At 43.4% G+C, this 16,265-nt stretch overlaps 1 protein-coding gene across 6 annotated transcripts in view; it reads left to right on the top strand.

Annotated features, from left to right (window-relative positions):
- Positions 1-16,265, top strand: part of rbfox2 (RNA binding fox-1 homolog 2) — a 33,472-nt gene that overhangs the window by 10,809 nt on the left and 6,398 nt on the right. For 4 of the 6 annotated variants that reach the window (XR_006845340.1, XR_006845339.1, XM_046412075.1 and 1 more), the window contains exons 3-9: positions 8,820-9,026; positions 9,922-10,092; positions 10,540-10,593; positions 10,730-10,822; positions 14,946-15,033; positions 15,433-15,489; positions 15,617-15,764. Coding sequence is in view for 4 of the 6 variants with exons in the window: in XM_046412075.1 (XP_046268031.1) it covers positions 8,820-9,026; positions 9,922-10,092; positions 10,540-10,593; positions 10,730-10,822; positions 14,946-15,033; positions 15,433-15,489; positions 15,617-15,764 (818 nt within the window). In the remaining 2 variants the exon portion in view is untranslated. Of the gene's footprint in view, positions 1-18; positions 169-8,819; positions 9,027-9,921; positions 10,093-10,539; positions 10,594-10,729; positions 10,823-14,945; positions 15,034-15,432; positions 15,490-15,616; positions 15,765-16,265 lie in introns of those variants that run through there. The other 2 variants (XM_046412110.1, XM_046412084.1) reach the window with 2 other exon arrangements.

A 16,265-nucleotide genomic window follows, 5' to 3' on the forward strand; every position in this document is an offset into this window, starting at 1 on the left:
GGCTCTGAGAGAGGGAGAGAAAGCGAGCCAGAGAGAGAGAAAGAGAGAGAGAGAGAGAGCTAGAGCGAGAGAGAGGGAGAGGGAGAGGGAGAGGAGAGAGGAGCGACGACAGTTTGAGTTGTTGCACACAATACGATGATGGGACTGTACTATCCTTCTGTGTTGTCGGTGAGTGTTTATCTTCATATCTTTTCATATCCGCCTCTTGTGTACGCGTCTGCTGTATCTGTTCACCACGGCATCGGGCTCCACTGTACATGAAGCGGCGTCGGGAGCGGGGCAGCGCTGTCATTGAGCATGAAATGTTAATTAACCACTAACAGATGAGGACTCTGCTTGACCCCTTTACTGGAGTGGTCCGCTCAGGGTGTTTCAGACTCTCGTTATTACCTCGTCGGCCAGTCGCTGTGAGGGATATAAACACTGAGACTAGCGTAGTAGGCGTAGATGACAGCGAGATACAGGCAGGAGATTGTATCGCCACAATTATGATTCGCCACGGTGAAATGCACGAGCGGCCATGTATTATTTGCACGCTGTTGTTGTGGCATCTGTTCTCCTGCCCAGAGCTAGAAGCGCACGCATTCTGAACATCAAGAGCTGCCACTGCCAGAAACTCTGCTCTGCCATGTATTATGTATGCTCAGAAGAATCCATGTGAACATACAGTACAGCGTGTTAGTCTGTGCAGCTGGATGTAGCAGTCGAGCAGCGAAGTCTTTTGACATTTCTGAGGCGAAAGAGTGGAAACAGTGAAGGAATAGGGGGAGGAGAGGTAAGTGAAAAAGTCTTTCTTCTTTATTGCCTCTGCAGCTGTCTCTGTACATTGCTGAAGCCCGTGAGTGAAAGGGACAGGTGTCCCCAGAACAGTTGTCTCTGTCCTTTTCTTTTCTTGCTCCCTCTTTCCTTCTCAGCCTCTCTTCTTCCTTATGCGTCTCTTCTATTCAGCTAACAACACCTCCTCACTGTAATTTCTGTGTCACACATTTCACAAACACACAGAAGCTCAAGCACACAGCGGGCTGCAAAGTTGGTGCATGAAGTGTCACGTTCATATCATTTCATTTGCTGTGAGTCAGGCTCTCTCTCTCTCTCTCTCTTTCTGAGTGTGTGTGTTTGTGTATGTGTTTCTTCCTGTCTTTGCGTGTGTGCTTCTCTTTGAGCTATACCTTGGATTCCTGCTCTCTTTACTGTTTGACCTCTTTTCTCCCTCCTCTTGCTCTCCCTGGGGCCCTGGCAGCTGTTATCTCAATGTTTTCCTCCAAGAGCCCCTGGAAGAGGGGGATGGGTTCAGAAAGAGAGAGAGAGGGAGAGAGAATGGGAACAGGAGAGTAGAAAATTGATTTTTAAGGTGACAGGACACCCTCTGGCAGTTACCAGGGAAGCCCGTGGATGAAGGAACTGAAATTATGCAGAGATGGACAAATCAGAGCAGTTAAAAGAGATTGGAGAGCAACGCGGAGATTCAGCTGTTGGACAGCTAGTTTGCTCAGTGATGCAATTTCTGACTCCGGAGCTGACTTTGCAGTTACAGCGAGTGTGTGTAAGTGCCCAGAGTTGACTTATGACGAGGGTCATTTATTAGCTCCTTCACAGTGTCACTGTATGCTAATAGTTTTGGCCCTTGCGGTGAGAGAGACGGTAGCAGTAGCAGTTTGGGTGCAAAAGGCTGAAGTATTTTCTCAAGCCGCACCTAAGCATGTGCCCCGAGGCGAGGGAGAGACGCCTACCTGCTACAAAGCTACGCATAGGCCTGCGCGCGCGCACACACACACACGGACACACGCTCTCACACTCTGCCACGCTTGCATAAACTGAAATCGGGTCGAGAGGTTTCAACTCCTCCACCTCCTACCCTCCCCAAACCTTGTTATTGATCTTTTACAGGGTTCACACAATGATGGTTGTTAAATGATCCCGATGAGCCGTGTTGCCGTGGCAACTTGCATGAGTCATTCATTTTGTGCAGATTGTTGGATGGTTCGAGGCGCGGGGAAAGCGTCGTCGGGAGAGCCATGTGAGGTAAACACCTTTTGCACTATGCGTCTAAAAACAGAGAGAGAGAGAGAGGTGGTTGCCCAAACCTGGGGTTGCCGTAACGATTATGTGCTTCTCCAAAAGCTATTTGCATCTCTAAAACAAACAGCCTGGTTTTGAAATGGATTGGGATTGCCCTCGCTGACTCTCGGGATGGTACGGTTGACAGTGACAACACCGTCCTACAGCTGGCTTGTGGACGTTGTTAAGAGCACACTGGACAAGCAGATGAGTGTTGCATTATGGCCTGAGCTCTAAACAAGACTGACTCGTTTCATGGTCATACCTAATGTATTGGAAGAGGCGTGCCTGTGTTGAGTAAATACACGTCTGCCTCTGCGTTTGTTCACCTGCACGTGTGTTTATCCGGGAAAGTGTGTGTGTGTTTTTACTGAGGAATATGTGGACAAATAATGTCATCGTCCTTTTGTTTTGGAGTGTTTACCTTTCATAAAATGCTGCAGTGGAGCCGAACGGACCATTGACACAGCTAGTGGAGCGATGACAGGGAAAGTCCGTGATCGTGTTTGCAACCCTGCACATGTGTGCTGATGGGGAGTCTCCCAGAAATGGCGTGCGAGGAAGGGGAATCATATGTGAAACCCTACAAGGAAACGGATGAAGTGGAGGGGGGTGTAAACTGGGAGGGATTTGTTTGACAAGCAGACATGTTACCCTATAAGGAGATGGAGAAGCGTGTGGGAGGAGGAGCCACAGGCAGCGCTGATATCCTGTTGCTACGAAGCAAATGGGCTTGATTGACATGCGTGGGGGAGGCGGGACGTATGCAAGGGTCCCGTCTGGATTTTATGAAGCGTAAAGAAGCGAAGCACACAGCAGAGAGAGTGGGAGGAAAGGGAGAACAGCAGCAAGAGGAGTGGAGAAGAAGAGCAAGGGGGGGAGGAGGAAGAGTGATGGAGAAGGAGGGGCTGACGTGGGATGGAATAATTTAACAACAGGGTGTCTCCTGGCTCATCGGTATGCCACACACACAAACACACACACACACACCGTAAATGTTTTTCCAGCTGTTTGCAGCTTGGGTAACATCATCACAGAGTCAAGAGCCAAGATCTGAGCTGAACACAACTTCTCCAGTAAATGCCATTATTGAGCCAAAGTGTGAGCCACTGCTAACAGCATGAATCACATTTTCCATCGTCAAGTTTGTTGAATTAGTCTATAGACTAATGGCTGGAGGCCCGAGAAAGTAAGATGCTGAAATGTCATTATTCATGTGAAATGACCCAATGCTGCCCTAGTTATCCTCTTCTCTCCTGCTGTAGTGTAGTGAGACTGCTGCAGACTACACATTTTATAACGTGCCTTCTCAGACACACTTGCTGCTGCTAACTGACCCGAAAGTAAGCCAGCTACAGCTACACTCTGACTCACTGGCTTTGCCTGGCCAACGCATGCACTTACACAAACCTTAAAGCCTAACGCCTTAACGCCAGGGGAGCGGACACACAAACATACACAAGCTGACCACACACACGTGTAACACAAACAAAACATACACAAACTTAAGTGCTGGCTCAAATGTGCAGCGTACGGTTTGTCTACAGGGCAGAGTTTCTCTTCAAATTGACCAAGAATGGCCTTCCTCTTTTGTTACAGTGTTCCTCCTCTTATCCTGCTATCTATGTGCATTTATTCAGCAGGTGCTTTTATCCTGATGCGGAGCACAAAGGCCACTCGCAGTCAGCAAAATGCCCATAACTCGACGGTTTGAAAGGGAGGGGGGGAAAAAAGCAGCACGCAGACACACACTATTTTTGTAGATACTGGGCTTTCAGGTAGAGAGAGGGCTGTTGAGATGCGGCTAAAACGGATCTCCTCTGAAAAGGCCAATCGTTGAACACAAATACAAGGTTGTTTTTGGCTCGTATTCGCGCTTCTATTTTGGTCTGGCAGAAGGAGCAGCAACAGCCGGGGTTGTCCATTCTCCTGCTAGGCTGTAGTCTGTTTCTGTGCATGAGCAACAACAATGAGGAGGATGTTATGATTGATAGGGATGTAATCTCATCAGTGCTATAGACTGTGGAAATAATATATAGTGTTGCAGCCAAGATATAAAAACCTCAGCTCCCAAGAGTGCATTATTAAAATCCAAAGCACTATCATTCTGTTTGAGTTGCATCACAACTTGTCAAGTCCAAGGCTGACTCATCTGTAGTTGAGTGAGTTGTATCTTGAGTCATCAATGTTGGGACTCAAATTCGACAACACTGGAGCCATGTTGAACATTTTGATGTAGAGTAGGAGGGTAGTTTTCCTAACAAATTTGACGAAAAAGTAACATTTTTGTGCTCTTTCTCTTTCATGCAGTCAGCAAAATTCTGTGTAGCAGCCATTAAGGTAGGGAGATCCCTGATTAAGGTTTTCCCACAGTTTACTTCTTTCGTTCTTGTTTAATGGCCCAGATCCACGCTTATTGTCCCATGAAGGCAATTAACTTTGCAGTATGTGGCTTGCATAAAACGATAGCGTGAGATTTTAAACAAGACTGAACGTCACTGGAAGGTTAAATAATGTGTGACTCGCTGGTCATTGTTTTTCATTTTTTTACACAACTGTTTTCTTATTTTCATCACCCATCTCCCGTTCTGTGTGACGGCCTCTCTCAGATCGTGTGTGAACGTGTCTCTTGAGCTCAAGACTTCAGCATGCTGATGTTCACCATTTTAGTTTAGCCTGTTATGCTTACCATTGCTAATCAGCACAAAGTTCAGCAGAGGCAGATGGGAATGTAATTAGTTTCACAGGTACCATTTCAAAGATGGCTACTCGTGCAGAAGGAATTATGTTAAGTTGTATAAAGGTGTAAGGTAACATTTCTGGGATGTAAGGCCTTGTTTTTATTAAATAAATTACTTAGTATTGGGTCAGTAAATAGGCTTTTCTACTCACTGATACCCAGTGTAGCATTTTATGCAGTGTCCAAGGCATTTTCATATTGGAACAGCCCTGTTCATAATGAACTGTTTGAGGCTGTCCCTGCATGTATACACAGAATTGTATCATCACCACAAAATATTGACAGTGAAACGTCCCTGCTCTACTTTCCCCATTTCACCATTTGACCCAACCTATGTGATCAACTTTCCCTTTCTAGCAAGACACCGGGAGCAGGTCTAGTTTCTCTGTTTCTGTTTTGTCTTCCAGGTTAGCTCTTACCTGCTGACCCAGAACGACTAGCTCCAACCGCTATTTTTTGCCTTTGCAGGTGCTGTTAATTAGGATGGGCTGATGAAAGATGAAGCCATCCGGTGTGTCATTTAGCATATAATGTATTTTGCCTCCTCCAGTTAAAAGCCTAATCTAAACCAACTAATTTTCTTGTGTTTGCTCTCATTTGCTGTCTCTCTGAATCGAGCAAACATAATGAATTCAGGATGTCTCATCAGTGGATTTCAGCTCATGTTCACATTATTACCATCTGTGATGTAACAGTGTTTACAACAAAGAGGAAGCTCTTTACATAATAACAATTTACTTTTCTATTTTAAAGCTTTTCTTCATTATTTAGAATCTATGTTTACAGCTAAAGCGAAAACAAATGAAAAGGAAACAGAAACACCTCGAAATCAGTATCCATCCTATACAGTTTATTCTGCATGCTGTTAAATGACATTTCTTTAAGCTGAAAACTCAGGACTGATAGAGATTTTGCAGACCTTTGTTTGCATATTCTTATTATACAATCCAAACAGTCACAGGACATATTGGCCATAACAGCCTGTGCAAATAATGAGCATTGAACATCATAGAGCACTAAGGTATGAGACGACAGCGCTGCTTTGTGAAACCAAGGCAGGACAGGAAGGCGAGGATGTGAGGGCTGTTATTACATAGTGAAAATCTTAATTTGAAGGCTTGTGGACAAGATTGGAAGAGGTTCATACAGCTGCAGGGTTTAGAGGAGTGGACACAGCTGCTGTTTGGAAATGTGAATGAAGTTAAACTTGGACTCTGTGGTCAGTAATCTGGCGGCTGTATCGCTCGAGGGGCTAGGCACTGAAGATTGAGAACGTGGTTTCTATTCTGGCTGAGGTGGAGTTTCTTCACCTGGCAGAAAGACAATTGAGGAATGAAGGTATGAAAAAAGGACGTGTGAGTGGAAAAAAGACGGCAGCACTGCTTTGAGATTAATAATAAACATGTACGTATGTATGCTATGATGGAGAGGAGGGACTGAGATAACAGGATTGCTGGCTGTGGTTACCACGCTGAAATTAGGCAGAGCGGTGCTGCAGTCATTAAAATCTGAGTTCAAAGCAGTTTCTCTTAAAGCAGCTGATACTGTTCCCTTTTGCTCTTATATGTGTAAAAAAAAAAAGAAAAGGAAATGAAAGGAAAGAGAGGAACAGCCTGAAGGTACAGTAGTTTCCTATGGCAAATTAAATTTTCTTTTGTTTATACCCGTGAATAGCGATACTTGAAGATGTAGGTGATTAACGTCAGGTTTGTGCCACAGATTTGCAGTGTTGCGCTGAGGCTGAGCGAAGATAACCGACGCTGCAGTTTTCACTAAGTTACATTATTTAAACAAATAAATCTGGACGCATAAAAATATGTGTGTTATCAGTTTCATTATGGCTCGACACATCACTTTTATTTGATTTATTTATTTATATTTTATTTTTAATTGAGGATTGATGTGTGATACGTGATGTGCTTTGTTAAAAAATGTGGTGTTCAGGATAAATAAATACTAAAAAAAAAGTACTCTAAATGTTAAAATATTGTCTGACCTCTATACCTGTTATAGAAAGTTATTTTGAGTCTTGTAATCTAGTTGTATTCACCGCTCATGTACCTGCATGTATCTGCAGTAGCTGCTCCCATGTCGCAATATCGATGTTGACCGAGTGCATCACCTGGTTTGCCACTGAGTCGAGGGGCCCGGCTATTGTGTCACAGGTGTGACGCTGAGAAAGGTCAAAAGCTGGGAGACAGATGGCTCACACACACACACACACACACACACACACACACACTCCCTCTCCCTCCCACACACTTTTAACACTCCCAAAGGGACAGAGATCTATTGTGCAACTCAGATGGGCATCGCTGCAGTCTGTCACTCACGTGCGCATCCACACATACATGCACACACACACACACACACACACACACACACACACACACACACACACAACCGTAGTGAATGTAGCCAAACAGAGGTCTTGTAAGCATGAAGTGTTTTGGTGATATCCATTTTGGTGGAGAAGAAAAAAGACACAGAATTTTACCTTTGCCAATAAATTATTATTACTGGTGGCTTTTAGCGATTCTACTGTCTCTACTCCTGCTAATATTAATGATAACAATGATGATGATTAGTTAGATAATGGTGACTATAAGTAGGAGGAGAACTGAAGACAAATGAGAACAATGAGATTAAGGAGAATAATAATTGTAATTTATAATTTACTCATTACTATAATTAATCCCAAACTTGTTTCACAGCTGTTGTCTTTTACATTATCGATTTATTTTTGTTTGTTGATTTATTTTTGAGTGTTTTTGATGATTTTTTTTTTTTTAACATGTCTACATTATGAAAAGATATGATTTTCTTTTTGTTCAATTTCTAGGTCAAAATCTGAATCTGTCCATATTTTGGTTTATGACCAAAAACCAGTAGAACTAACAATATTCTCATCTGCCTCAGCTCAACTTTTGGTGTTTAATTCGCTTAGTTTTCTAATTAAATGTTCACATAATGACATACTAAGCTGATGATGGACACGGTTAATATCGTACCTCCCAAACACTGTGTCAGTGTGAGCATGTTAACTAAATGCTGACGTTAGCATTCAGTTGACTAAGTATAGCCTCAGAGAGCATGACTGTCGACTCTTGTAAAGGCATTGTAATGTCAATGTCAACAGATCAAACCAAAAGATTTTCTCTCTGTGTCACAGTCTTGAATTGATTGGCCATCCTGCACAGTTAATGGCGAGTTATAAAAAGATCTAAAGGACAGTGATGGTTGGTTTATCTGTTGGAGCCGTGGATCACAGGCAGGCCATGCCTCTTCTATCAGTCATCACCCTTTATCGTCCATCCCCCCCTTTTCTCTGCCGTCCCTGCTGTCTCACACTGCCCTCTAACTATTACCATTTAGGGTATCCATGCCCCACTTCAACAACAAGGAATGTGTGTGTGTGTGTGTGAGTGAGTGAGTGAGTGAGTGTGTGTTGTGCTACTGCCTGTGTTGTGTTTCACCATGTGCGTGTGGGTGTCTGTATTGTCCTCCTTTGCACACTAATGTCAGTAACTTTCTGTAATTTTCTAGGGTAACAATGCACAAAATACTTGGGCAGGTTTCTCTCCTAACAGTTGGTCTGTGTGTGAGCGTTAAGGTGTGTGGGTGTTTGCGTGTCAAAGGTGGTTTGTGTGCAGAGGCGTTTGTGAGTGTGTGTGCAGGCGTTGGACACTCACTATTGTACAACACTCTCAGAATGGAGGCACCTGACCCTCAATAATAGATGTGGCTGCATTGAATATTTAATGGGTAGGAGGTGTAGATGCATGCGCACGTTTAGACACACACACACACACACACACACACACACACACATACATGAAAATGGAAATATAATATCAATGCTTGTATGACTTTTAGACTGAAGCTCCCGGGAAAGTTGTCTCTGTGTAGTCAGACGATGCTCTCATTGAAATATACTGTGGAAATTTGCCAGCCGTCGACTTTAGCTTTCACTCGCGCCTCACTTCTGTCTTTCTTCTTCTGTCTTTCTTTCTACCAACAGGGCTCTCAGGATAGTGCTGGCGGTCAGGAGGGTCTCGTACCACCACCTTTCTCCGCGTTCCCTCCACCTCCGCCGCCGCCCCCCCAGAACGGCCTGGCCCTGGATTACGGGGGCAGCTTGTACGCAGCCGGGGCCGTCCAGGGCCCCGTGGAAGCTGGCGGAGCAGCGAACAGCGCCGCCAACGCTGCCAACACCCTCAGTGCTCAAGTGAGTGCCAACCTCTTCCTCTGTGTGCAGCCCACATCAGGTCTTTGCCTTGAGAGGGCGCAGAGAGCGAGAGTGTGTGGAGGAATATGTGTTATAGACAAAATAATATTAATAATAGCAAGTCACTTGGATGTACCAGTCTGACTTTCTTCTAATGCTAATGCAGATAGCCAGCTTACTGCCAGCTGTATGCCAATCACAGATCTGATTGTCCTGTTTTTGTTCAAAATCTGTGAACCTCCCTGTATAGAGCTGATAAAGGTGTACTGTAGGCTAACATGAAGCTGGAGAAACACGTTGATTGGGCGACTTGCTTCAACACGCCTGTTACACATATTCAGGAAATGCGCTTCAGAGCTGTTTGAACTGCTTGCTTAACGTCAGCTTTGAGAGACAGAAAACGGGGATGGGAAATCTTCCAACACTGATCAACACTGTAAACCTCGTAGCTTACTAACAATTATTTCTGCCACTGTAATATTTCTAAAAGTGCTAGTGTCAGTTGCTTGATTTTTCTGTGCTCCACACCGCTGAAGGTTGATTGCAGCCCAAAGTGCTTCATATATCAAAATTGAAAAAACACAGACAAAATCTAAAACAAATGAATAATCAAAAGATAAAACTATACGGGACTAAAATTGTAACGTGTCGTACTGATGGGGATTTACAGTACAGGGCAGGCAAATTAATAGAAGCAAAAGTTGAATTGGCAGCTATTTATTTATATGTATTTATTTATATCTTTTTTTTATCAATTGTCAAATGCTGCTTCTTGAATGTGAATTATTTTCGGTTTTAAAATATTTTGAATTCAACCCAAGAAGACCACTTTTTAGATTTCCCCCTCGTCACCTCCTCTGTGTCTCTTTCTTCCCTTCCTGTCCTTCTGTCCCAGCAGTCAGATGGGTCCTCCCAGATTGATGGTCAGTCAGGGGTTGGCTCAGGAGGAGGAGGTGGTGGAGGGACTGCTGGGGTCGACTCAGAGGATAAGGGGACCCCCAAACGCCTCCACGTGTCCAACATCCCCTTCCGCTTCCGAGACCCCGACTTACGGCAGATGTTTGGGGTATGTGGACCAAAATGTTCCCCCTTTTTCTCTTTGCATCATCACAGAACAACAAACAGAACAAACAGAAAAACCCAGAAAAGTAAACACACACACTTGGTAAAAATAATGAGTCAAAGGACCAATCCAGTGACGTCAGCGCTGTTTATTTCCCTTCTTTATGTGGGAATCCTTTTTTCTTGTGTTTGACTTAAAAAAAAAATTAAGCTCGGGATGTTTTAGAAAGGTTATTTAGCATTACGTGTCCCTGTCCTCAGCTTTTTTTTTGCAAGAGGAATGTCTCTAAAATGTGGTGCAGAGCAAGATGTGGTGGAAGGAAAGACTAGCAGCACTGGCACGGCGCCAGCTCGTCACGGATGAGCAACGCTGACACCCCATGGCAAGATGCAGTACAGGACTTACATGCTTGTTCTGCCTCCTCATTCTCTTCTTCTTTCTCCTTTTCAGCAATTTGGCAAAATCCTCGATGTCGAGATCATTTTCAATGAGAGGGGATCCAAGGTGGGAAGTTGGACACTAAAATTTCTAAAATTTGTGAACAAGATTGAGCTCAGTAAACATTTAACAGCTATTTTCAGCCTCTTCTCGCGCTCCCCCTCCCATTCATTTTCCATTTTCCCGTCTCCTCTGCTTGCAGGGCTTTGGTTTTGTAACGTTTGAGTCGAGCGCAGATGCAGAGAGAGCGAGGGAGAAGCTTCACGGTACGCTGGTGGAAGGACGTAAAATCGAGGTAAATCACACATGCCCAGCCCCCCTTTTTGTTTTTTTGTTTCTTTCTTTCTTTCCTTTTTTAATTTTATTTTTTATTTATTTATTTATTTTTTAGAAACAGTGACCATTTTCTCCTCTGTTTCCCCTCCATGTTCGACTATGAGAATGAGTTTGTTCTGGTCGTTTCTGCCCCAGAGGTTTCCGGATGGCTGTATGTGTTCAACTCTAACCCCTCTGGCTTCACTATTCGCATGGTGCAGTGGTGCCGCGCACACAGATGCCTCTTTTGACGGCACTTCCTGTCGGTGTTTATGCTGTTGTTGCTGTTTCTTGTTGTTGATGTTGTGGGCTGTCCATTGCACCTTGATCTTAAAGCTGTGTGGTTTGCAAAGCATGCTGGGTGGAGTGGCTACACAACAGGCATGGCTGGAGAGACGTCACTGCGACAGGGTTGCTGACGATATCTGCTTCTGTCACAGCATGTAGGATTTGTTTTTTACTTTCCTGCACCTTTTCCATCACCAACATCACTTCTTCCATGATCATGATGAGTGGCCATTTTTGGTTTATGGTTGTGTTTATGAATGGAAGGGAAATCAATAGCCTCTCAGTTATTTTTCCTCTGAAAAAAGTGCTTGCCGGTGTCTACGAGAGGCTACTGTATGTTGCATGGATGGATCGTGAGGTCAGATGTCATCCTGGGAGTTCCTCACTCTTTCAGTTAATATTGTGTGGGTGCCTCTGGGTAGCAGTTTTTTTTTATGTTTGATGTGTTGAGAGACTGATGCATGATGGGGGCATTTTCAGGGGGCAGTTTTTGGGGAATGAGACTGCCGTGAGAAGTGTGGTGTCATTTCTGATGCTTCAAAAAGCTGACTGTTTGACTGACTGCGAGATGGAAAAAAAAAAGTTTTCTTTACACACACACTTGCATCCACCACTCCTGAAAAAGAACACCAGACCTCATGGAAGTGCATTTTGTTGTGACATCTTTACTTATTTATTTATTTATTTTAATTTGTCGGCATGAGCTCAGATTTCAGTTGCAAATGGCCTTGGAGATCAAATACACCATGCGTTTGCCATTTGCTCTGGCTCCTGATTTTAAAATCACGCTTTTCTTTATTTTTTAAATTTTTATCTGAATTGCTACCAAGGCTCCTCTGCATGGTCTCGAATGTCCTGCACTCTTCTCTGTCTCTGTGTGTGGGTGTGCAGAATTAAAAATATGGAGGGCGGAGAGAGAATGAACATGTGATGAGAATGCAATAGATAACTGTCGTTCCCTCTTCTTTTCTTTTTTGATTGGTTCCCCTCCATCTCTATCCACTCTTTTTCACCAGGCCAGTCTGTCTGTCTGTCTGTCTCTCTCATTTTGTGTGTCCCCATATGCACCTACATTTCTGCTGTCTGTCCCTCCCCCCATATTTCTGTCCATTTTCCCTGTCCTCCTGTGATGTAGTCAGGTAGCATTGAGCCAGATTACATGTGATTTAGAGTGATAACGTGTTAGTTGAATATAATCTGGGAATTAAAAACAGGTAGTTTTCCTCCCTAATTAGATGTTAATTTATGACATTTTCTGTTTTCATTTGTTTGTTCCTTTGTCAACCTTTATGATCTGTGTTTGTAGTGGGTTTTAACCAGTAGAGGTTAGGTTGTTGTCTAATGGCTGATACTTGTAGGTGACTGTTGACACGTGACCTGTTACATCACTTCCTCTCTACCACAGGGTGGGGGTTGCTTTTCATTACCTCGTTTTGTTTATGTTTCTTTTTTTTGTTTTGTTTCTTTGGTTCATCATTTCCTTCTTACATATGTTTTCTCTATTTCCCTGATGATTTTTGTATGTTGTTGTTGTTGTTGTTGTCAGTCTCCACGGTAACTGCTCGCGTGTCCTCACGCCGTTTCCCTGGCAACGGTAAGTTGTGTACACATGGCATCATCTTTGAATGACCCCTCCCCCCACCCCATCCGTCAGAAGTTTAAATAAAATGCACCCAACACCCAAATGAAGGGCTCCTTTACTGAAGGGAGCTTGATTGATTAATTGACAAAACCCAATTGGCTAATCCTGTGATTGATTGGGGAGGTGGTGAATGAAATGATTATGAGATTAGCCATTTACCGCATGGCATTTCAAAGGCCACTTGAATAACTGAATGTACTGCATCTATCTGCAAGTGCAACAACTATGACTACCACTTCTTATGCATTCATTCCAATCACCTCTCTAACTGCATTCAGCATTTATTTCCAGAGCTGTATCCTGCATGGTTTACTCTCTTTCTCGTCATCTGTATGACGTCATATAGTACTATGTCATCTCTCTGTGTCATGTGTCAGCCAATAGCTGCATTTTTGCACCTTAGTGGGACAGCATGCTGAAGCATGAGTGCTATGTTAGCTTTACAGGAGGGGAGGATAATAGTTGTCTGTAAATCACGGTGTGTTGTAGTACTTGATTATCACTTTGTGTACCACTTTGTAGACTGAAGACAGTTGTAGAGGTATGGCTGTTTAGACTTAACGTTACAATCACAGATGTGTACATGTGGATGATTACTTTGCGCCCCCCCAACGAGGATGCAAGCCTATCCTCATTTAAAAGCAAACCCACTCTTCATATCAAATACAGATAGTTACACTTTTAGCCCTTTCAAGAAACAGAAAAAGCTGTCATGAAATAATTTGCAGACCTCAGAAAACTTAAACAAAAACATAGCAATTTGTGCCACAGAATCGGCAGCTTTTGTTTGTTCTGATTTCTGTAAAGAGGTATGCTTGTTTTACGTTTTGATCAGTTTGGTTCTGGATGGTGTGTGTTGGTGGTTGTGTGCTTTTCGAGGTATTTCTGGCGTGCGACACTTGATCTGGAATGCCTGGCAGTGTTTCACAACTATGGTTTGGTTTGGTTTGGTTTGGTTTGATTTGATTTGATTTTTTTTTTTTAATTTTGAGGAATGATATTTGCATCCCCCATCCTCTCTGTCTTTTGTATTTAGACTCTCTCTCTCTCTTTCTCTCTCTCTCTCTCTCTCTCTCTCTCTCTCTCTCTCTCTCTCTCTCTCTCTCTCTCTCTCTCTCTCTCTCTCTCTCTCTCTCTCTCTCTCTCTCTTGCTCTCTCTCTCTCTCTCTTCACCTCTCTCTCTCTCTCTCTCTCTCTCTCCTCTCTGTATTCATTCTTGCTCCATTCATCATTTCTCCATTGTTGCTCATGCACAGTTAGATCCAATGTAGGCAAACAGTCAGATGTATTTTGTATGTGTGTATCGCATCTTGTTGTTTCTGTTTGTTCATTAGAGGAATTGCACATTTGGATGGATTGTTCACTCTCTCTGCCTCTCTCTTCTCCACATCATGTATGTGTGTTTCTGTGTCTTTTCATGTGGACTGGCTCCTCCTCCTCCTGCTCCTGCATCCCTCTATATTTCTGTCTTTTTGCTCTTGTTCTCTCTCCCTCCCCGTCCTCCTTTTTCTGTATGATGTGTAGTTGATTGGGAGGGCTGCCAACCTTTTTTGATTGGTCTCTTGCTGCATCTGATGCTTGCTGATTGGCTAGTTTGGCTCGCCTCTGGTGATGTGATGCGCTCTTGACTGGCTGCGTGTAATTTGTGTATGAACTCTTTCGATTGATGTTTTTTTGCATTGTGTTCAACTGATGAATCTGCTGCTTAATTCACCTCCTTTTCCCTCCTTTTAAGGTAGCAATATATAATGGTCTTGAATTTCTTTTTGAATGCTTTTGTTCTGAAATATTTTTATTGTTTTCTTTGTTCTGTGTGCCGATGGTTGCATTGTTTGTGTGCAAAACTGCCTGATTACTCACCAGGATCCTTGTTTTAAGTGTCTTTCTCCTTCAAAAGAAGCGCATGCATCAAATACCATCGCTGCTCATCAACAGAATTAACCTCTTGTCATAAGCAAAAATCTGTTTAAAGTGTAATGACACCTCACACTTAAAGCTTAATATGACAATTCCTCATGTGTGCAGAGTATCTTTCCTCATGTGTCGCAGAATATATTCAGTTTACGGAAACACAGACTCTAATGTGCTTGGGCTCTGCATCATTTTGACACTTCCTCACTCCGTTTGTTTCCACGTTAAACTGGGTTGGCTGACCGTTGTCTCTGGTGTGCAGGTCAATAACGCCACAGCCAGAGTGATGACAAACAAGAAGATGACCACCCCATACGCCAATGGAGAGGGTCTCGCCACTCTGCCATATGGTAACAGACTATGGCCTTAACAGAAACTATGCCGGCTGAACTGGCCAATACAGCTTGACTTAGAATTCGTAGGCTAGACACACATAAAAATTTGCTCCATTCCCGTGATACTCAGTCCACTCTAATTCATGAATAATTCAGTTTTTCTTGGAATCATTGGTTTTGGACAGTAGAACTTAATGCAATGATGTGACTCCAATAAAAATCAATAATATAATAATATTGACTCATCCCCTCCTGGTAGTGAGAGCTCTCACAGATATGTCCTGGGTGGAAAGAAAGCTTTGTACATGTTTGTTTTATAGTGAATAATGAAAAGCAGAGATCACTGTAAATAAGATACACAGTTTTCCCGTCAGGTTTTACTTTAAATTTACTTTTCTTTTCTGTTGACTACAGCTGGATGGAAGTTGAGTCCTATGGTTGGAGCCATGTACAGTCCTGAACTCTACACAGGTAAGACAACAAGGATTAGTGTTGCACTTAACTAAACTGTTGGAGACAAGATGCACAGATAATACTGTAGTCTTGAAGGTATTTCAGAAGCTGTTCTTTTTTCTCTCCCTTTCCTCGTCTCTCTCAGTACCAGGGTTTCCGTACCCAGCAGCAGCAGCAGCTGCTGCCTCCACTGCTGCGACCTTTCGAGGCGCCCATCTTCGGGGTCGTGCCCGACCTGTCTACAGCGCAGTCAGGGCAGCTGTGCCACAGCCTGCCATCCCGACCTACCCGGGGTAAAAACACACACATATTAATAAGAACTGATAACCAGCAAACTGCTACTGATAATAAAAGCTGAGCACAGTGTTGTGCACATGACTCTTTTCTTAAATGCATGCCTTCACTTAGTTGAAAATGGTACTTCATAATTGTGCATGCTGTGTGTTGAATATATTTTCAGATAGTGATATTGATAGTTTGCTGAGCTGAAATACCATTTCCTTGTACCCAAAAGTGTTAATGATATGATACTTTAGTGCGTTAGGGTCAAATTGAGTAGTAGCTTGACTCAGTGGCTGAGGTAACAGTAGTGTCACTCTGAAGTCACAGTATTTGTATACAAAGAGGTGGTATTTTGTCTTGCATGTTGCACGGTGTGTAATAATCTCACCCTTCTTTCTCTTCTCTCTTTCACAATCTGTTTGGCACCATTTTCTCACCTCTTTCCCTCAATCGTCACTCTTGTCTGTTGTTTTCTGCAATGCCCACATGGTGGCGCATCACACCATTTTTGT

This window comes from Scatophagus argus, chromosome 2 (assembly GCF_020382885.2).
Source record: "Scatophagus argus isolate fScaArg1 chromosome 2, fScaArg1.pri, whole genome shotgun sequence".
NCBI lineage: Eukaryota > Metazoa > Chordata > Actinopteri > Scatophagidae > Scatophagus > Scatophagus argus.